We start from the raw sequence: 22,884 nt of genomic DNA, 5'->3' as shown, positions 1-22,884 counted from the left end.
TATACCTCATAAATTATGGACCAGCAGATGTGTGTGTGTGTGTGTCTGTGGTGTGGTTGTTTTTCACTGTTGAGCAGATTGAGTGCCTGATGTCTGTGGAGCAGTTTTATGGTCATCACATGCTGACTCCTGTTGCAGGAATCAATAGGTTGTTTGGATGATGTGTGTGTTGTTGTGTTTGTGTGTGTATAAAATTACCTCTCCTTTTTTATAGTGTGTAAGAGAGTGTGTAGGTACAGGATGTAGCAGACACAACATATGTCTGTCAATGATACTCAGCACTGCTATGTGTCTTCATTTTCCTTTGTATATTAATGCTTTGTGAGGGAGCTAACATTAACTTGTTGGTGCTTGTCTTTGTTTGCATATTTCCTCCTGAGAAGTCTGGTGTCTGTCTCGCTAAAGCATTTGTCTGTTGTTGTGAGTTTTTGTCCCTCAGGCCTCGTCTCCCTGATAAGGAATACTTTTCTCCTTGATACCTGTATTACTCATCTGAGCAGCTTATTTTTATCTCTTATTTGATGTTTTCTTTGCCTCTTCTTCTCGATCTATTTCCTTTAGTCATGTCATACCAACACACAGCTCATGCCTCTAATTGAAGAATGCAGCTTCCTTAAATATCACCCCGCTTTTTTTGTCTTGTTCTAATTTATTTAATCCAAAAACTGAAACCAAAAAGTTTGATGCACATAGGCAAGCTTGGTATGAAGATGTTATTGTCAGAATGGAAGCTTAAAAAATGTTTTCTTCCTAAGATGTCTTTCTCTCTTGGGGTTTTTTTTTTTTGTGTGTGAGGAGATTGGCATCATCTTTTTCTCTTTGATTTTTTTTGATTAGATTGTAGATGTAGATTTGCAATTTGTTTTTTTCCTTCCTGTGCTTCCTGCTTGCCGTGCATTTTCTTCATCAAGCTATCTTCTAGGATTATTTCAGAGGTCGAATCAGCACTTGTAAGCATTGTGTGGTGACTTGTGTCTGTGTTAAATTTAAAAATAAAGAACAGTTTTTAAAGGAAATAGCCGCAGTTTAGAAGTCTCCCCGTTTTCGAATTGTCAAATCCTGTCAGTCCTTTTTTGACAGTTAGTAAAGAAGGGGAAATAATCATTTGATGCAATGAGGTAAGCATACATAAACAGAAGTGAGATGATTTGAGCACAGCTGGTTCTGTAGTCCCAGCTCTGGTTATCAGTGAGCCAGAGAGTTCAGTATGTCACGAGAGGTTGGAGAGAGATCTGATGGTGAATGATGCCAGGATCAACCCATGTCCTCCTGCTGCCACTGCCAGCTTCAGCCAGAGTCAACAGATGGCATTACGACGCACAGTGGTTGGTTTAATGTCAGGGCAAGGGAGGGAAGAAGGCAAAGAGCTGACAGATTAGTAAGGAGGAGAGCAGTTTAAGATCCAGACATAGAAAGAGAATAAAACCATAGAAGGCGAGGCAAGGCGAGACGAGGCGAGGCGAGGCGAGGCGAGGCAAGGCAAGGCAAGGCAAGGCAAGGCAAGGCAAGGCAACCTTATTTGTACAGTGCATTTCAAACACAAGGGCAACTCAGTGTGCTTTACATTAAAACATTAAAAGCATTGGAAACATTCAGACAAGCATAAAAGAACACAATCAAATTGACAAATACAATAAAACAGAAAAGAAAAGGAAAATTAGAAATATGTTTAAAAAAAAATGAGGTTAAAGTGAGTTAAAATGAGCTAAGATAGGAAGGCAGAGGTAAATAAAAAAGTCTTAGTCTTTGATTTAAAAGAGGTGAGAGTTGGAGCAGACCTGCAGCTTTCAGGGAGTGTGTTCCAGATATGTGGTGCATAATGACTAAACGCTGCTTCACCATGTTTCATTCTGACTCTAGGGACTGAAAGCAGACCAGTACCTGATGACCTCAGAGGTCCAGGTGGTAGCAGCAGATCAGAACTAAACCATTCAGTGCTTTATAAACCATCAGCAGGATTTTAAAGTCTATTCTCTGACAGACAGGAAGCCAGTCTAGAGATCTAAGAACTGGAGTGATGTGGTCTACTTTGTTGGTCCTCGAGCAGCAGCATTCTGTATGAGCTGCAGCCGTCTGATGGACTTTTTAGGGAGTCCTGTAAAGACCCCGTTACAGTGGTCTAGTCTGCCAAAGATAAATGCATGGACCAGTTTTTCTGCATCCTGCTGAGACATAAGTCCTTTAATCCTTGATATATTCTTAAGGTGATAGTAGGCGGACTTTGTAATTGTCTTAATGTGGCTGCTGAAATTAAGGTCTGAGGTAAGACTACACCAAGGTTTCTGGCTTGGTTTGAACATTTCATATGTGCAGATTGGAGCTGAGCAGTAACCTTTAACCTTTCCTCCTCCAAAAACAATCATAGTAGTCAAGGAGGTTTGATAACTGATGTTTGCAGCATTCTGTATGAGCTGCAGCCGTCTGCTGGACTTTTTAGGGAGTCCTGTAAAGACCCCGTTACAGTACCTGATGACCTGATCGATGGGGTAGATTTAGGGGAGAAAATATAGGGATTTGGACGGGGTGTAAGCTTGATTCCAACATTGACAAGCTTTTTCATCTCATCCGTAAAATCCAGGAGGGGGGAGGAGGGAGAGAGAGTGGCTGGGGTTTGAGAGAGTTAAAGAAACTGTTATAAACTGTTTCAATATCTGTGATTTAAAAAAATTACCTGTGTAGAGCAAAGCCCTTGAATGGAGAACTTATGCAATTTTTTTTAAAAACTTATATGAGTGTTGTTTTACTTTTCTTTTCTTTACAAGAGTAGTGGGTGGCATTGAAGAAATCCAAAACATTCCATGATCTATCTTCCTCTTTTTTCCCCCTTAATTTTCTAAAACTGCCTGTAATTTATGCAAACACAGGGCATGAAGCAGGGTAACTGAATTATAGATGGTATACATGCTTTATTAATAGGCCATTAAATAACTGAATTGTAATACTCAGAAGAGAATGTTTTAAAAATGGTGTTAGGGCTAAGTTGGTGTCACAGGTGTACAGGAGAGTTAATTATGACTGTGTTCATTTTTATCATCAAGTAGTGACTTGTAACTCTTTCTAGAGTAAAATGAATAATTTCTGTGTGTGGGTGTCTTGGCTTGACATTCATGACATCCTAATGCACATGGAGTCAAAACAATGATGAGAAATAACTTGAACATTATAGAGCTTGACTTTCACAATCTTTTACTTCTGTTTCTCTTTATTTTTTCGGTTTTATGTAAATCTGAGACTGCCTCCCTTTCTTTCCACCTCCCTCTTTCTCTCCTCTCGCCTTCCCTTTCACAGCATCTTTCACTCTTTTATATGTGGGACTTCATTGTGGCTCCCCAGAGGATAGTTTCCTGTGCACTCCCCTCCTCCATTGTTACAGCATTTGGATGTGCAACTTTTTAAAGTCAGAACAGGGTGAACAGAGAGGGAGAAAGCAGTTTGAAAACCACTGGAAGAAACCAGGACTGAATACAAGAGCAAATATTTAAAACAAATGTGTTACAGTGAAGACTACTTTTACTTGTCTGTCAGTGGTGGTTCTAGACCAATTTTACTGGGGGGGGCAGGCTGGGGCCAAGGGTGCTGTCAGAGGGACACTTTCAACCCTGACAAAAGAGCCTGAGAAGGGTGAGGACCGGCTGAGAACAAACTGGCAGTTTGCATCACTATATACTAGACATATATACTACTGTGAACTATATCAAAATGCAGACTGACAGCAGCTGTTTGGCTGCACATGCATGTGTTCCACCTGTAACATCAGCTTGATACTGAAGCTTTTTGTATTGTATAACATTTGTTTGGTGTGGAGGGGGGGCCACAGGGGGGTCCAGGTTCAGTTTTACAGGGGCACCGGCCCCTGTTGGCCCATCCCCAGAACCGCCACTGCTGTCTGTGTCAGTTTATATGACTTATATCCCTAAATCAGTAACCTGTGCTTGTTTTCATACTCCTGAGGTAGGATTTGTTGTTTGTTGTAGAGCAACATAATCATAATATTTAAGGAAATTCTGTTAAAGTTTGACAGCTATGACTGGTATCTCTCTGGCATTGTGGTACACATACTATTACAACATCTTGAATTCCTGCTGAGGACCTACTGCATACAACTTTGTTGTTTCTTGAATCCCCCATCAAATTTTCTTGTCTCAGTTAAAATGCCACAAAAAAAGGAATAAATACAAAAATAGCAACTTTCCCCCAACAGTATTTCAGACATTAGAGTTAAGATAAGATAAGATAAGATAAGATATTACTTTATTGATCCCCCGGGGGGGAAATTCAGTTGTTACAGCAACCCAGACATAAGTACAATCAAGAAGAAGTTTCAATAAGTAAAATAAAAGTTAAAAAAAAATGAAATAAAATGAAATAAAATGAAATAAAATAAAATGAAATGAAATGAAATGAAATGAAATGAAATAAAATAAAATAAAATAAAATAAAATAAAATAAAATAAAATTAAATTAAATTAAATGAGATGAAATAAAATAAAATAAAATAAAATAAAATAAAATGAAATAAAATAAAATAAATAAGATAAGTAAAAATAAAATAGATAAATAAATCTAGAATAAAATTTAGATATATACAATGTTACACTGGAATTTAGATTAAATAGCAGTAATTACAGGCTGTATTAAAAATGTTTCAGTAGTGACAGGTTGACATGGTGTGATTATGGTTGGTAATGACAAATTAAGCAATAAATCAAAATAAATATGGGTATGTAATATGACCATGAGTTGTAGTTACAATAATAATGTAATATAACATAATATAATAGATAATTATAATACAGTATATTATGCATTATAATGCCAGCAGCAGTTAGTTTTATGTTCGTGTGAATTTCACTTTCTCAAAATAACAATGGCGGAGTAGTCTACCGGATTCAAAGGCATCTATAATAAGTGTGAAGGTCTTCTTCAATGGAGTGATATTGTAAATTCAGGCTCTGGTATGTGTTGTGGCAGTGTGGTGTTATTTTACAATTGAACAGGATGATGTGCCTGCTGTGTTTTTCACCCAGCACAGACTAGCAGGCATACTTTAATATATGCAGCATAAACACGTTGTGTTGGTCCCCTTGTTTTAGACAGTTGTCCAGCCGCCTGTCCTGTGTACTGCAGTCCTCCATGGTCCTGGCTGATTTAAGGTGGGAAGAGGGGGCTCCGGGCTGGTGTTTGGGGAGCAATAATGTCAGCTTGATTAAGCAGCAATAGTGTTCAGACAGATGGAAAGCCGACTCCTCTAAAACTGTGGAAGAAACCCCGGGCTTCAGAATAGCTCGAGGGGAGCCTTAAATCTCGGTGTGGGGCGGGGAGGAGGCGCGGCGGCGCGGCGGCGCGGCGAAATGAAATGTTTGATCTCCGGCAGCCGCGGCGGGGTCAGCGGGGCACGAGGACCCCGTGACAGCTGTATGTTAATGAGAGCTCGCGCCGGGTCCACGCGCCCCTCCAGCTGGCGATCAGTGAAGGCATGCCACGAGCGCGCTCGTGCTATAGCTGACAGTCTCACTTGGACTCGCGTGAGATGCGCTTGTGTTTCTCCTGATTTGCCCTGAGTTCCACTTTAGTAACCTATTTTTAAGTGATGCTATTTATTTACAAATAGAACTTTTATTTATTTATTTATTTATTTTGATTATTATTTTTGATCTTCTGATATTGGGTTTGGGATGCTGTTGGATGTCAGTGTGGTTAAGATGAAGATATTTGGCAGACTGGACTATACACTGGTGAGAAACAGGTCTTCTTTCGTTTGATTTTCTAAGTAGGCTCTTCATAAATATGAATATAATTAATATAATATTCATTATGCTGCATTTTGACCGTTTGACACTGACCAGACCCTAATAATCAATATTATACATCTAGATTTATAGAAAATTGCAGGTAAAAGGTTGAATGCTATGGACAAACAAGTTGTTTGACCAAAAAGTTCAGCTATAACACACAATATAGAATAACTACAGCCAGAATAGTTTATTTATTTATTTATTTATTTATTTATTTCAACAGGTACAGTGTACAGCCATTTAGTTGTACCAGAGTTAGCTGGCAGCTAATTTACATCTGTGTTCCCTGGGCAGGAGACAGAGGTGATGCCTCTGTTAAAAACAAACAGTACATAATTTAAACAGCTGCACAATAATACATAACTACTATAAGGCAAGGCAAAACAAGGCAGCTTTATTTGTATAGTGCATTTCATACACAAGGGCAACTCAATGTGCTTTTACATTAAAACATTAAAAGCATTGGAAACATTCAGACAAGCATAAAAGAACATATTTAAAATGACAAATATAATAAAACAGAAAAGAAAAGGACAATTAGAAATATATTAAAAATTACATTAAAACTGTAATTTAAAGTGAGTTAAAATGAGCTAAGATAGGAAGGCAGTGGCAAATAAAAAAGTCTTAGTCTTTGATTTTTAAAAGAGGTGAGAGTTGGAGCAGACCTGCAGCTTTCAGGGAGTGTGTTCCAGATCTGTGGTGCATAATGACTAAACGCTGCTCCACCATGTTTCGTTCTGACTCTAGGGACTGAAAGCAGACCAGTACCTGATGACCTCAGACCTCAGGGATACATTTACATCAAAACTACCAAAACAATAATAAAATATAAATAGCCAAAAGCACTACACTATTAAGGTTGTTATATTTAAGTGTGATGAGTACATGATTGGGTTGATTTTATCCATGATTTCATCCTGGACTTAAATTCAGCAAAGCTGCAGCACTCTCTGATTTTACTCAGTAATGAGTTCCAAGTAGCTGTTGCACTATGCTTGGCAAAATAGATAATATTGTTGTGCATACATCATTGCCTTTTTAGCCAGTCTGCGTTTGGACTTTGACAAAGACAAGTATGCAATAATCCAGTCAGTTTGTCATGAGAAAGGACACTCAGAATTATTCAATGTTAAGTAAGAGAGAGATAAGAGTCAGTGCATGCTTGTGTGTGCATGAATGTGTTTTTGTGTGCATGTGCCATATGTCCCATATTACCTTGCCCCAAACCAAAGGCTCTGTTAACAATAGTGAAACCTAACCTTAGCCATGGGCTCTCATTTAAATCCCTGTCCTTGTGTTTTTCACCTCACTGAGCAGATGGTGTCCGGCCTTCAATGTCTTTTTGAGAAATGCAACTCTTTGTGGACAAAACAGATTAGGAAATGGAGACTTCTTTTATCTGACGGGTAGACAGGTTCTTAAAAGGTACAATCATAAGCATATGGTCAATGTGGAGAGGGAGAGATTACACTTAGTGGAGTAAAACGTTAACACAACAGAGGATTGTAGTTCAGCAGTGTATCAGCACTGCTACTGTTTGAGACACTGATATAGTGCAATCTGTTTCCCCTCGCTCTGTTTTGGAAAACCTTTACACCTATTGCAGAATCACCTGACCTAATTTCCTATTAGCTACAGCTGAACTTTGTTATGTTTTTTCACTCTGAGCATTGTGGATGTTTGCCCCACTGCTCACTCACTTTCAAACTCTGCAGCTTGTATGAACTGGAGGATTGATTCAAGGATCAATAACTATTTCACTGTACATATGAGCATGTTCATTATGGATCAATACAGACCTTAGGTTCATTGAGTTGAAATTATGACACCCATTGTGTTTGACTGGTATGTTTTTTTTTACACAGCAGCAACAAAAGTTTTCAGAGGAACAAATAAAATCATGAAATTGTGACCGTTACAGTACATTTCTGGTAAATGAAATCCAAAGCCAAACCCTAACATTGATCCTGTGTGTCTATGTCCTCTCCCCTGCAGGACTTTTCTTACGATGACCCCAAACTGGAATTCAATGTGGATGCACCTAATGGAGTGGTCATGGAGGGCTACCTCTTCAAGAGGGCTAGCAATGCCTTCAAGACCTGGAACAGGTGAGAGGAGGAAATAAAAAAAGAGAGTCACAAAGGAAATCCAATGATATAACAAGAATGCATGCAAAGCAGGTGAAATAGAAAGACATGCAAGTTCAGTTTGGCAGACATGTTTTAAATGATGTTTCTCTAAATGTACACAATGTCTTCTCCTCAAGGCGGTGGTTTTCTATACAAAACAGCCAGCTGGTCTACCAAAAGAAACTCAAGGTGCAGTATTTACTTTCTTAATCAAATCAAAGAAATTTGTTTTTTTAGCTGTAAGGCAAGGCAAGGCAACTTTATTTGTATAGCGCATTTCACACACAAGGGCAACTCAATGTCAAACATTCAGACAAGCATAAAAGAACACAATTAAAATGACAAATATAATAAAACAGAAAAGAAAAGCAAAATTAGAAATATGTTAAAAATAAAATTAGGTTAAAGTGAGTTGGTCTTGGTCTTTGATTTAAAAGAGGTGAGAGTTGGAGCAGACCTGCAGCTTTCAGGGAGTGTGTTCCAGATATGTGGTGCATAATGACTAAACGCTGCTTCACCATGTTTCCTTCTGACTCTAGGGACTGAAAGCAGACCAGTACCTGATGACCTCAGAGGTCCAGGTGGTTCATAAATTAGAAGCAGATCAGCCTAAACCATTCAGGTCTTTATAAACCATCAGCAGGATTTTAAAGTCTATTCTCTGACAGACAGGAAGCCAGTGTAGAGATCTAAGAACTGGAGTGATGTGGTCTACGTTCTTGGTCCTTGTTAGGACTCGAGCAGCAGCATTCTGTATGAGCTGCAGCCGTCTGATGGACTTTTTAGGGAGTCCTGTAAAGACCCCTTTACAGTAGTCTAGTCTGCTAAAGTTAAATGCATGGACCGGTTTTTCTGCATCCTGCTGAGACATAAGTCCTTTAATTCTTTGATATATAATTTTTATTTTATTTAACATTTATTTAACCAGGTAGGTCATTAAGAACAAATTCTTATTTGCAGTGACGACCTGCCAAAGGCACAGCCTTTTGAGGGGTAAAGGGTCAGGGATAACAGTAATGATAAAAACAAACACAAGGGTAAAAAACATAAAAGACATGTTAAACATGACAGGACAGAACAGAGCAAACAACAAACAGTGTCAGCAGGAGTCCAGGATTAAAAGGATTAAAAGCAGGTGCAGGTGTGTTTAAGAGTGTCCATGAGAGAGTTCCTGAAGGCTGATTTTGAGATGTAGTGGACCAGTTTTAAAGTTTTCTATAAATTGTTCCAGTCTGTGGGCACAGCAGACTGAAATGATGACTGACCGATGACTGAATGCGTGTATATATATATATATTCTTAAAGTGATAGTAGACTGACTTTGTAATTGTCTTAATGTGGCTGCTGAAATTAAGGTCTGAGTCTAAGACTACACCAAGGTTTCTGGCTTGGTTTGAACATTTCATCTGTGCAGATTGGAGCTGAGCAGTAACCTTTAACCTTTCTTCCTCCAAAAACAATCATTTCAGTTTTTTCTTTGTTTAACTGAAGAAAGTTCTGTCTCGTCCAGTCATTGATTTGTTCAATGCATTTACTCAGTGTTTGTATGGGACTATAATCCCCTGGTGATATGGTGATGTAAATGTGTGAGTCATCTGCATAGCTGTGGTATTTTATTTTGTTGTTTCTTATTATCTGACCTAACAAGAAACTTCAAAGCATTTTTTGACAGTTCTTATGTATCTGTCTTTGTTGATACAGTGCACACCTGTGCCATGTACTGACTCAACTTTAATTATAAGTTATGAGCACACTAACCGTAGTTGGGAGTTGTTGTGATGCGTGTGTTTGTTCCAACCGCAGGACTCTTTGACAGTAGTGGTGGAGGACCTGAGGCTGTGCTCGGTCAAACCCTGTGAAGACAACGAGAGGAGGTTCTGTTTCGAGGTGGTGTCCCCTACGAAGTAAGTGTGTGTTTGTATTTTTTTGTCCCAACAGGATAAAGTTTCATCCAAACTCAGCCTCTGAAGAAGCTTTTGCTGGAATGTTGCCTTTTACCAAACTGACATCAGTGACTACTAGTGATGGGAATTCCGGCTCTTTTTAAAGAGCTGGGGTCTCATTTATAAAGGTTGCTTACGCACAAAACGGGGCCTGAAATTGGCGTACGCCAGTTTTCACGGCAAGTTTGTGATTTATAAAAAACAAACTTGACGTGAAAATGTGACTACCGGTAAGCAAACTCTGACCCAGGCGTACGTACATTTTAGAGGCAGGGGGAAATTGGCGACGCAGTTGGTGAGAGGGGGAACTGAAGTCAGATTATATTTTGATGCCTTTTACACATTTCATTCATTGGATAACAACATTAACAGACCCGTGTCACCATCATCACTAAAATCTACACATTCTCTTTGAATGTGTCTGTGGTCAGTCGTTTCCAATAAGCTGTCATTAAAAGATAAAAGCGTGACTTAAAGTTCATCAAATATTTCATCAGCTTTGTCTCACCGTCACATTTCTCCAGTTTCTCCAAGTGTAGAGGAAACACACGGGCCGTATCCTAACGTGTTCGTCGGGAGGTAAAACCAAAGTAACATCAGAGGACGTAAATAAGCTGCCGAGCAAAGTGACAGTCATGTTTTCAATGTTTCTAACGCTGCGCAGAGTCACTGAGTGTAGTTATACTTTTAATAAATACTGCTGTACGACGCACACGGAGCGCAGAGACACAGTGACGGCTGCCTCACACACTGATCACATCTTCATCACCTGCATGTGTTTACTGTGTTAATGAGAAAAGTGTGGAGTAAAGCCATGACCGGTTCTCACAGTTATCATCTTACATATCACAATCAGTCAAAGCGCAGGTCAAGCTGCACGGGATGAAACCAACGCATTAAAACTTATATTCACAGATCAAACTTCTGTCAGATAATATCAGAGAGGAGATCTCTGAAGGACGTGAGCTCTCTGTAATGTGAAATAAAAGTGTGTGTCCTGTAAACATGAAACACTGCAGTGAGACGTGCGTAATGATGAATGATGACTGCTCTTGCACTGCTGACGGATACACGCTGCAGCGACGTGGAGTCACTCGACATTTTTTTTTTAATTTGTATTTCTTTTGTGTCCCTCCTGCTGTAAGAAACAAACAATGCGTGCTCTCTGACCTCAGCTTCATTCACGAGGACCACGGTTTGTGTGTCAGAAACTTTATTCTCTCCGTCTTCCTCTCTGTTGTTGCCGTGATTCACAATGAGAACCTTTGATCTTCCGGCTCATTTGTATGCATCTTCATTCATAACGTGCTTTGCATTGACCGTATATGGTTGAATGTGGGCGTGAAAAGGGCGGAATACGAGGCTTGAACTACGTGCGCATATCTCCAGGTGGTTTGTGATTTATAAACGGAACATTGCGTAAAGTTTGCGTGCGAACGGTTTTATAAATCAGAATTATTTTTGGCGCACGCCATTTCCGGGTTTTCGGAGTACGTACTCTTTTAGTAGGGATTCTACGCACCCTTTTATAAATGAGACCCCTGGTTCTTTTGGCTCGGCTCACTACAAAGAGCCGGCTCTTTCAGCTCCCAAGTGGCTCCTCAGATTTTTTCTTGTTTAAATTAATGTATTATATAAAATAATGTAAAATGAGTAACTAATGTAAAAAACATACATCATATCAAATGTGTATTATTTATGAGGCTTTATTTATATACTCAACACGGAGCAGAGTGCTACAAAAATGTATTATAAAGTACAAAAACAAGACTCATCACAATTAGACAAAAAGGTCCAATCTCTAATTGCATGTATATTATTTATGAACTTTCTATTTAACACCTTCATTAACAGCAGGTTCCCTTCACTGTCTTTATTCTTCACTTATTGCACTGATGGATAAACAGCTCTAATGTCCATGACCTGGATGACTGAGATCCTTCACAGACACTTCTAATGTGCCTTTGCAGGTTTTTTGTGGACCCTGATTGATGACACTTTCACCTTACAGTGTACACTCTGCTTTTTAAGAGTCTATGCAGTTTCAATGTGTCTAAAGTTTCCTGTGTTTCCTGCAGTCACTCGTTTTCTCACCTTTCCAGTGCGTTCTCTGTCTGTCGTGCACGTTCTCCCTCTCGTCTCCTTCCCTCCTGTTGGTGTGCTCACTGTGCTGTGTGTGTCTGTAACCCCTCCCCTCCCAGTTCTGCTCAATGTAGACGTGAGGCTTTAACAGAAAAAGATGAGCACAATTTTAAAAACGGCTCCCAGTCAGGAGCCGGCTCCCGTCGTTCACTTCAAAGAGCCGGCTCTTAGAGCCAGATCGTTCGCGACCAACACATCACTAGTGACTACAACATGTGGAATGTACAAATCAACCAGATAGCATGTGGATTTATAGCATTAGACAGTTTCTGGCAGGTGTTTTGTAACTGTAATCTGTTATCCTGTAGGAGCTGTATGCTGCAGGCTGAGTCTGAGAAGCTGCGACAGGCTTGGATCCAGGCTGTCCAGGCCAGCATTGCCTCTGCTTACAAAGACATCACAGACAATTATTACATTGAGGTATGAACAAACACTGCTACATGAGGAAAAATGTGCATGTTCTCTCTGTATAAATGTAGTCCTGTCAAGCTCCAAGCTCCAGAGTCTCTCACCTGCCCCCCTTTCCCTACAGCGCTTGGACCGCACAGCCTCACCCTCCACAAGCAGCATCGACTCGGCCAGCGAGCCCAGAGAGAGAGGGGAGAGGTCCGATAGGGGGGTTCGAGGAGGAGGTGGAGAAAGCCTCCTGCAGAGGGTGCAGAGCTTACCTGGGAACGAGCTATGCTGTGACTGCGGCCAAGCGGCTCCCTGCTGGGCCTCCATCAACCTGGGAGTGCTGCTCTGCATTGAGTGCTCCGGCATCCATAGGTAACTCCAGTGAAAAAAAGCTAGACATGTAACTTTTGTAATGTAACAAGACAAAACAAATACAATCAAACAGGGGCTCAGACATGTGAAATGAAATAAAATAAAATTGATAATATGAAAATAAAAAACAGACAAATAGATTAATAGAAAACCACGTGAAGAAAATGTTAGTTGAGAAATTATTTTAAATAACAAAATAAACGAAGATAAGTAATAAAATAAATAGAAATATATATATACGCATATGCACACACATGCATACGTATGCATACACATACATACACACATAAATAATGTAGAGAGAAAGCAGAGAAAAAAATTAAATTAAATTAAAAAAATTAAAAATTAAATAAAAAGACCATACAAAGCTGCCAATTAAGATGCGTACGCTGGAGTGCTATGCGTCAAGTCTGCATATATAAAGAAATACCCCACTTTCATCACTCGCCAGCCTCATCCAAAAAGGCAAGGAACGGGCTCCAGATAGCTGAGAATGTCTTCACAGAGCTAGATTGCAGGAACCTTAGTCTCTCCATTTGTATGACTGACATCATGTTAGAAATCCATTCCTGAAAAGAAGGAGGGGATGGGGACTTCCATTGCTTCAAAATAAGTCTCTTGGCAACTATCATCCCCAGTGTTACCCATAGGAAAATAAATATAGAGAGGAGATCTCAAAAGTGTTTCATTTCTGTCTCCTAGACAACAATGAGATCTGTTTGAAAGCAAAATGAGACTATAGCTTATGTCTCCTGTTTCTCATTCTTGCCTCCAGAAAAAAGTTGTAAAAAGTCTCAGCTTAGTCTCCCTTTCAGTTCAAAAGGAGATCTGGTCCAAATCTGAAATGATTCTCAGATATTTCTCAAGTGTTGTGACTCCTTTTGAGCTCAGGTGGAGAAATCAGGGAGCTCTCTCAATTGTCTCAATCTAACCTCATCCATTTGTTTTTGTCAGACTCAGTTTTTGGGTCTCAAGTTGAGCTCAGATGGAGCAAAGAAAGAGCCTGAGCTCATCTTTTCATCAACATTTATAGTGCCCTGCAAAATTAACATTTCAATGTAATTGTCCACAAACTTACAATTCTCATTAAAACATTTGAACCACTTCAAGATCAGATATTTAGATGTGAAATGATCTCTTCTTTGACTTCACAGTATGGTCCTTCCTTTACAAGTCTGTTTGGAACAAAACAACTTCACAAAGATTTAGTGGATTTGAGAGAAATTACAAAAGATAGAGATTTCATATCAGGTATGACAGACCATTTATTTAAAATATGGGCCGCAAAAGGGCCGACCAGATTATTACAATTAAAGGTGTGGACTCTTTTGGGCGCTGGTAGCCTAGCGGTCTAAGCGTCCCACATACAGAGGCTACAGTCCTCGTCGCAGGGGTCACCGGTTTGATTCCCGGCTGGTTGACCATTTCCTGCATGTCTTCCCCCGCTCACTACTCCCCACATTTCCTGTCTCTCTTCAGCTGTCCTGTCAAATAAAGGCAAAAAGGCCAAAAATATATATTTAAAAAAAGAGAAGAAAATGAGCCATTAATGAGATCTCTCATTTAAGTCTCAAATAAGACTCATGTCATGGTCTCAACTATTTCTCCTAGTGAATTTTAGGAGAAACTAATGAGAACAATTTGAAACTTGAATGAGGCTGAAGTGAGAATCTCAGTTTTGTCTCCAGAGACTTAGAAGAGAAAGTCTTGAGCAGTAACATTTTCCTCATCGCACAGAGGAGGACAGATCCTTAGTGGACTGTGAACAGCCAAAGATTGCAAGTCCAGGTTCTGGCTGAAAGAGTCTTTTATAGGCCTTAGAGTACCAGTCAAATACCTTGGACCAAAAATCAGTTAGTGAAGGACAAAACCAAAAGGCATGAGACAATGTATCCTCAGAAATCTTGCATCTGTCACGCAACGGGGAGACAGAGGAGTAGAACTTATGCAACCTTGATTTAGAATAATGTAAACGATGGACAACCTTAAACTGAATGAGCTGATGCCTGCTGCTTATAGAGCAAGACTGTATCATAGATAGGCTGTCATCCCACATGGCTTCAAATATGTCAACACGCAATTCCTCTTTCCAAGTATCTCTGATCTTAATAGTGTGAGCTGGGGTACCAGTGTCATACAGACTGACAAATTTAAAGATAAGATGTCTGGAGTCAGGGGGGGTCTTTAAAGCTGCTGTGAGGAACTTTTGATTTAAATGAACTTTGGCTCCCCATTGTAGACAAAGTGATACCTCTTATCTCTTGTTCTGTACATGCATAATTAGTTTTTCATCAAAAACCTCACCCTACTGTCTTTTAACAGCCAGATTTATCACTCAATGTGATTATTTGCCATGAAAACAGCAGAAAAAGGCTGTTTCTCAAGCCAAATGTCAATCATGTGGTCTGACACCTACCCCCCTCTGAGTGATATAAGGCATTAAAAATGACAACAGAGAAGTTATCAGTGTTGTTTATGGTTTTGTTTGCTTTTGAAGGTCATAAAGAGGCATCAGTGTTGGTTTCAGCTGGTGAAAAACTCCTCATAGTGCCTTTAAGGTGTCAAAAAAGAATGTTCCACCTGAAGGGATTCTAGAGATTTTAGATCGGACATAATGTCTTATTTGTAAATAACGAAAAAAGTCTGACTGGGGTAAAAAAGCTAGACATTCTTTAATGGAGACAAACAGTACAACAGTAGATGCACTGAGAGCACAAACAACATGTAAGCATATTTTTACAACTTGTGCTCTTGTTTGGTATGAGTAACAAAAACATACCTGTAACCAGCTATTCCAGGAAATCTGCTCTGTGGTGAATAGAAGAGGTGTAGTTACAGTAAACAAAATGTGTTCTGTATGGTTGGAGAAATGAGTGCCTGAAACATTCTGCAGGGGTCTGGCTTTGAAGTCAACAGAGTACATGTTGAAGCCATCAAATAGATTATTTTAGTATATTTTAAAAGTTTCCAAGTCTTATAAGTGTTGAGAAACAGAACACATCTTCCACCTCAGGCAGTTGTGTGGGAGGTAAAAATGTGCTTAAGTAATGGAGATTGATAAAAAAGTTGTCTTTAAGTTAACTTTCTTTATAAATCTGTTTCCCCCCCCTTTATCTCTTTCAGGAGTTTAGGCGTCCATTGCTCCAAAGTACGCTCACTGACGCTAGACTCATGGGAGCCAGAATTGCTCAAGGTGTGGCTCCTCAGCACATTTGCTTGCAGCTTCTTATCTCTGTGATGTGATTTTTTGCCCCATAAGAGTTGCATTTATAATTTCCTTTTAGCATTGCTTAAACTTTTTGCACTTTTCTTCCTTTTTGTTCTTTCTTTCTGTCTGTCTCCTGTCTTTGTACTTCTTTGATCCTCTCGTTAGCTGATGTGTGAATTGGGGAACACAGTGATCAATCAAATTTACGAGGGAGCCTGTGAGGAAGTGGGAGCGAAAAAACCTGGACCGTCCAGTTCAAGGTTAGTATTTTACAGATTGTATTGTAAGATTGTATTCTAACACATTGCTGCGTACTTTTGGATTAACACTACTCTCATGCCATGAAGTAAAAAGTCATGTTACATCTTTCAATTTCAACAATCTGCTGCATTAAAGGTGACATATCATGCAAAATGGACTTTTTAATGGTTCTCTACCTGAAATATGTGTCCCTGTCTACAAACCCCCTGAAAATGAAAAGAATCCATTCTGCCCCTGTTCTGATTTCTCCACCTTTCTGTAAATGTGTGCTGAAACCAGCCGTTTCAGTTTTCAGTGTTTTTCATACGTCACAACGCCATCCGGTCTGTATCAGGAAGTCAGAGCTCGGAGCTTGTTCAGCCCATAGACTGTATAAAATACAACTCACCCCCTCCTCTGTTTTTCATTCCCTGCACACACGTGTGCTAACAAGGAGCTTAGGAGGGAGGCATGCTAGTTGTAGGCTGTCTTAATAAACACAAAGGTCGGTTTTACTCCCCACGTCTGCAGATTTGAAGATCTAGTGGATGATTTTTATTTTTCATGGATAAGTGCTAGCGCTAGTTAGCATAGCCACATAGCTACATGTCGTAGCTGTAGCAGTGTACCAAGACACACATCGACATACTGACAAATAAAACAACAAGAAACACAGAATCTGTGACCAATGGTTCAGAAAGGTCCTGCTGCCTTTCTGGCAGAGGTCGGTTTGACTCCCCACGTCTGCAGATTTGAAGATCTAGTGGATGATTTTTAGTTTTCATGGAAAAGTGCTAGCGCTAGTTAGCATAGCCACATAGCTACATGTTGGTAGCTGTGTTACCAAGACACACGTCGACATGCTGACAAATAAAACAACAAGAAACACTAAATCTGTGACCAATGGTTCAGAAAGGTCCTGCTGCAGGCGCCTCTCCGCCAGGATCAGATTCTGGATCAGATTCAGAGGGTTGAAGTAACGCAGGTCTGTGAGCAGCCGTGTATATTCAGCCAACATCAATCAATCAATCAATCAATCAATCAATCAATCTTTATTTGCATAGCGCCAAATCACAACAAACGTTATCTCAAGACGCTTTTACAAACAGAGGAGGTCTAGACCACTCTATGTCAAATTATGAACAGAGACCCAACTTCAAGACAGGGTAAGACTCAGTCTGACCCCACCTTAATCCATCATGAGCATTGCACATCGCAGTATTTAGCTAGTTACAGTGGAGAGGAAAAACTTCCTTTTAACAGGCAGAAACCTCCAGCAGGACCAGACTCATGTTAGACAGCCATCATGCCTCGACCGAGTTGGGTCTGGAAAGACAGATAGAGGGGAGTAAGAGAGAGAAGTGATAGACATAAACTTGTGAACATTAGATCAACGTGCTGGAGAGCTGAGGGCACATCCACTTCCTGAGGGGGCGTGGTCAGAGGGAAAACAGAGTGTTCTGAGGAGGGCTGAAGAAGAGGGTTTTTCAGGCATGCCAAAATCTGATTTCAAAGTGTTTTTTTGAGCAGAAACTTTAAAGACATGTTTTGGGGACCTCTTAGACCAATATATATTGATGGAAAAAGCGTGATATGTCACCTTTAACAGATCTGGGCTGCACTCAATTATGGGTGTATATTTTATCCCCTGTATTTTAAGATTGTCTGTTTTTCAACATGTGCGTTCAGACAGGAGAAAGAGACCTGGATCAAGTCTAAATACGTGGAGAAACGCTTCCTGAAGAAGATGAGTGGGAGTGAAGCTTTGGTAGAGGGTGAGAGGAAGTCCAGGCCCTGGACGGTGAAGAAGTGTCACCGACACAACAGCTCTATCCGAGCCCCAAACAAAGCCCGCAGGAAATATCATCGCTATGAGCCGGGCAGTGCTTCACCTGCAAACCTCTCTGCAGGTCAGTGCAGATAACAAAGCAGTCTTAAAGTTGAAGGAAAATTCAGAAAAACAAGTCCAGCCAGATTCATTAGACCGTGCAAATACACTCTTAATCTCAGACTGATGTCTTGTCATATTTTGTTGTTTGGATACAGCTGCAGCAAAGTTTCGCCGGGACTCTCTGTTCTGTCCGGATGAGCTGGATTCACTATTTTCCTACTTTGACACAGGCTCTGGTCCTCGCAGTAAGTTCACCACTGGAAAGTTTGTACACACAAGCGCAATCAAGATCAATATCACCAGTACTGTACTGTTTTTCAGTGAGAGCTACTTTCTGTGACAAGCTACTTTAAATGTAGTTCAAACTTAAACACCTTATATCTCTAGATAAGTAGATCATGTGTGTGTGCGTGTGTGTTATCATGTGTTTGAGTAGTTCTGGATTTGCTGTGTAATGATTAACGTGTCCGTGGCTTGGCGATGCTTGGCCCTGCAGGTCTAAGCAGCGACAGCGGTCTGGGAGGAAGCACTGATGGCAGCACAGACATTCTGGTTTTTGGCTCAGTGGTGGACAGTGTAACAGAAGAAGGTATGAACTTATATTTGAGGATTTAAAGCAGTGGTGTCCAAACTTTGTTTTAAGGAGGGCCACATTTGATGTTGTCAGAATATCTCAGACTTAGGAATCCTGAAAGTTATATATGAAATCTCTATTTAATGATAATAATAATAATAATACCTAAGTTTTATATAGCGCTTTTCAATAACTCAAAGACGCTTTACAAGAGAGACAATAAATAAATACAATAAAGACATATAAGACAAGCAGGCGACAAGGGAAGAGGTGGAATAATGAATGTGTGGGGAATGCCTGTTTGAAAAGGTAAGTTTTTAACTGTTTCTTAAATGAATGAAGTGAGTCAGAAGCACGGATGTGTGGGGGGAGAGAGTTCCAGAGGGTGGGGGCGGCTATGGCAAAGGCCCCCAAGGTACGGCGCTTGGATTTAGTAATGGGAGTGAGGAGGTTGGAGTCAGAGGATCGGAGGCGGCGGGAGGAGTGGTAGTACTGGAGAAGGTCAGTGAGGTATGGGGGGGGCCAGGTTATTGAGGGATTTGTACGTGGTGAGCAGGATCTTGAAATGGATGCCCTGTTTTACGGGGAGCCAGTGGAGCTGTTGAAGGACAGGGGTGATGTGGTCTCTGGAGCGGGAGTGGGTGAGTAGCCGGGCAGCAGAGTTCTGTACGTTTTGTAGTTTTTGTAGATGGGAGGAGGGAAGACCATACAGGAGGCTATTACAGTAGTCGAGTCGTGAGGATATAAAAGCATGAATTAGGGTTTCAGCAGCGGATTTGGAGAGAGTGGGACGGAGGCGGGCGATGTTGCGGAGGTGAAAGAAGGCAGTTTTGGTGATGTGACGGATGTGGGGTTGGAAGGAGAGAGTCTGATTGAAGATGACGCCAAGGTTTTTGATCTGAGGGGATAATAATAATTATTTTACATTTTGTCTCAATAAATCAGTAACTAGATAATCCTCAGTTCTCCACAAGCCATGTAAACATTAGCAAACTTTATCTTCTTCTGGAGGAAAATGTTTTTCTTTAGGGTCGGGCAATGTGGGAAAAATATTGTCTCATTATTTTCCTATGACAGGATCACGATCTGGATTTCATCACACTTCTATTTCATGTTGTTTTTTTGACTGTTCTGACCAGCAGACAAAAAATTAAGAACTAAATAATTCTTGTCCTGAATTCTGAACTATTTTTATGCACCAAATTTAGCCTTTTCTGCACAATTTTATAATTTTGATCTTGTCTTGTGTCCTCTTTTAGTGTTCATCAAGAACATTTTCACATCATGATAAAAACATTCATTTGAAAACCTGTCAGCTTTAAGAGTTCTTGTGTTTCCTCCTAATTATATTCTTGCAGAATTCCCAGAGCTTTGGCTTTAGACAAGTAGTTCATATGAAGCTTTTTGAGACGTTTCTGGATTGACTTTAGTTTTGTTTGTGTGCTTGAAAGAAACTAAAATGCACAGATGATTCAGAATGTGATTAATATCTGTGCTATAAATAACACATTTTAAGATGGAAGCTTGGGGCCATAAATAAATGGACCTTGGGCCGCGATTGGCCCCCGGGCCGTACTTTGGACATGCCTGATTTAAAGACTTTTTGTTTGTTTTTGTTTTTGATCTTTTGAGCCAAAGAAGACTGGCTATATAAATATGTTACAATGTTACAATGTCATTTAGCAGACGCTTTTATCCAAAGCGATGTACATACGAGAACAAGAACAACACAAGCAAAGATCTAGACAAGAGGAAACAAGATCAGTAAGAGGAACAAAGTGCTTCAAGTCAATTTGGGTGCAGGTACTGCCAAGCAGTGTAAAGGTAATGCACAAAAGTAAATAAGGAACATCTACAATGAAGCAACCAAACCATTTAGGACCTTCCATTATCATCATCAACAATTAACATCACCACAATAATGACCAAAGTACCAAGTGCTGGGTCACTCCAGACCTGAACACAGATTCCCAGAGTAGAGCAGGACAGTGTGAGTCAACTGTAGCTGGAAGACATGATCTGCCACTGGGGACAACAGTGGAGAACAGTCTAGCTAAGTGCATAGTGCTTCCTAAAGAGCTGGGTCTTTAGCTGTCTTTTGAAAGTAGAGAGGGACTCTGCAGATCGAATGGAGTTGGACAATTCATTCCACCATTTAGGGGCAACAGAAGAGAAGAGTCCAGCTAGTGATTTTGAGGCCTTGTGTGCTGGAAGCACTAGGTGCTTTTCAGAGGCTGAGCGTAGCGGGCGAGAAGTGGTGTAGACCTGGATGAGGGGTTCCAGGTAAACTGGAGCAGTTTTGGTGACTGCTTTGTAAGTCATGATTAGAGTTTTGTATCTGATGCGAGCTGCAACTGGAAGCCAGTGTAGTGAGATGAGCAGGGGAGTGACATGAGCTGTCAGGCTGGTTGAAGACCAGACGTGCTGCTGCTGTGTTCTGGATCAGCTGCAGAGGTTTAACTGTGAATGCAGGGAGGCCTGCCAGTAGAGAGTTGCAGTAGTCAAATATGAGTTAACAATGAAACTTTTTCATCTATTCCAACCAAATGTGATCACACTTAATCAACATTTAGCTATATTTTCTGGAGGAGTTTATCAATATTGTCTTGAAAACACTTATTTTAAGGAGGACAATTTGAAACTTACTGCCATCCAACATGGAAAAAGTTCATTCAAAGAAGAAGACATCTCTGGGACATTTTTAAATGTGTGTTAAAAGTATCATCTTTGGGACCTAATGAATAAAAGAGATAAGAGTAGCCTGCAGACAGTACCCCCTTAACTGAACGATGCTTTATTCTGTCAAAATTTCAAAATATTACAAAAGTAATTCACGTCATTCCTCTTTCTCGCCATCTTCCTGTTACTGTACCCCCAGAAGAGGAGTCAGAGGAGTCATCCAGTGGTGAGGTAGAGATCGAACAGGAAGTGCCATCAGACCCAGAAGACCCGAGGGAGCTTCACCCAGGGGCGCTTCTCCACCGATCCTCCCGTCTACACAACATGCCGCTCATGGCTGAAGCTCTGGCACATGGAGCTGATGTACACGCTGCTAGTGAGGAGGAGGGGAAAACACCTCTCATTCAGGCAGTTATAGGGGTGAGACAACACTACAGTTTGTAGATTTGGCAGAAAGTGAACGCATAATGGCTCACACGCAATCACTTACCCTTTGAGATATTGCATCTTATTCAGATGCTACACCCTGATTGAAACTGTTAGGGTTATAAATCAATGACAGATAATCTGCCGATGTTAACAGCACCAGGTTTTATTGATGCATAATGAAAGCTATAAACACCCACAGCTATAAAAGATATTAAAAAAAACACAACACAACTGCTCCATGTGCAGACCCATCATCTGATTGCATGAATTGCTTGACTCTCACTCAGCCTTGAGGTAGGAAAAATGAAACAGTTTGATGATGATGATCCGACAAGATGTTCCAAAGTAAAGGTAAAATGCCAATAAAAATACTTCTTAGTTATTAGAAAACTAATAGAAACAACTTTCCCTGTGTGTCTGCGTGTCCATCAGGGCTCTCTGATAGCCTGTGAGTTCCTGCTACAGAATGGGGCCGACGTGAACCAGAGGGACATGAGGGGCAGAGGCCCTCTGCACCACGCCACCTACCTGGGACACACTGGGTAAGAAGTGTTTCTACAAGGAAGTTTCTGTGACTCCTGCATTCATGTTCCAGCCTGTGTGTTATGAAAATAATGTGTGGAAACTATGGAGGTGTACACTACCAATGGTATTTTGTCAAATCACTCAAATCACTACATGAGGTAACCATTTTCTCTGTAGTGCTATCTGAAACAACTCACTACCACATTTTTTAAGAGCTAGAAATCTTAGATCTTCCTCAGCTTGTAAATGGAGCAGGAAGCCCATCCATCCATCCATCCATCCATCTTCTTCCACTTATCCGGGTCTGGATCGCGGGGGCAGCAGCCTCAGCAGGGAAGCCCAGACACTCCTCTCCCCGGCCACTTCCACCAGCTCCTCTGGGAGGATACCGAGGCGCTCCCAGGCCAGCTGAGAGACATAATCTCGCCAGCTTGTCCTAGGCCTTCCCCGTGGCCTCCTCCCAAACGGACATGCCCGAAACACCTCTCCAGGGAGACGTCCGGGAGGCATCCTAACCAGATGCCCGAACCACCTCATCTGGCTCCTCTCAATCCGGAG

The 22,884-nt window shown here is 40.7% G+C and overlaps 1 protein-coding gene across 4 annotated transcripts in view; it reads left to right on the top strand.

Moving 5' to 3' along the window:
• Positions 1-22,884, top strand: part of LOC117823012 (arf-GAP with coiled-coil, ANK repeat and PH domain-containing protein 3-like) — a 107,660-nt gene that overhangs the window by 75,431 nt on the left and 9,345 nt on the right. For 2 of the 4 annotated variants that reach the window (XM_034698043.1, XM_034698059.1), the window contains exons 11-22: positions 7,794-7,906; positions 8,065-8,116; positions 9,731-9,831; positions 12,321-12,432; positions 12,545-12,780; positions 15,904-15,973; positions 16,154-16,248; positions 17,918-18,138; positions 18,275-18,364; positions 18,616-18,708; positions 21,572-21,792; positions 22,234-22,343. In XM_034698043.1, coding sequence (XP_034553934.1) covers positions 7,794-7,906; positions 8,065-8,116; positions 9,731-9,831; positions 12,321-12,432; positions 12,545-12,780; positions 15,904-15,973; positions 16,154-16,248; positions 17,918-18,138; positions 18,275-18,364; positions 18,616-18,708; positions 21,572-21,792; positions 22,234-22,343 — 1,514 coding nt within the window. Of the gene's footprint in view, positions 1-7,793; positions 7,907-8,064; positions 8,117-9,730; positions 9,832-12,320; positions 12,433-12,544; positions 12,781-15,903; positions 15,974-16,153; positions 16,249-17,917; positions 18,139-18,274; positions 18,365-18,606; positions 18,709-21,571; positions 21,793-22,233; positions 22,344-22,884 lie in introns of all 4 variants that reach the window. The other 2 variants (XM_034698035.1, XM_034698052.1) reach the window with 1 other exon arrangement.

Source organism: Notolabrus celidotus, chromosome 1 (assembly GCF_009762535.1).
Source record: "Notolabrus celidotus isolate fNotCel1 chromosome 1, fNotCel1.pri, whole genome shotgun sequence".
NCBI lineage: Eukaryota > Metazoa > Chordata > Actinopteri > Labriformes > Labridae > Notolabrus > Notolabrus celidotus.
This window is presented reverse-complemented; position numbering and strand designations above follow the sequence as displayed.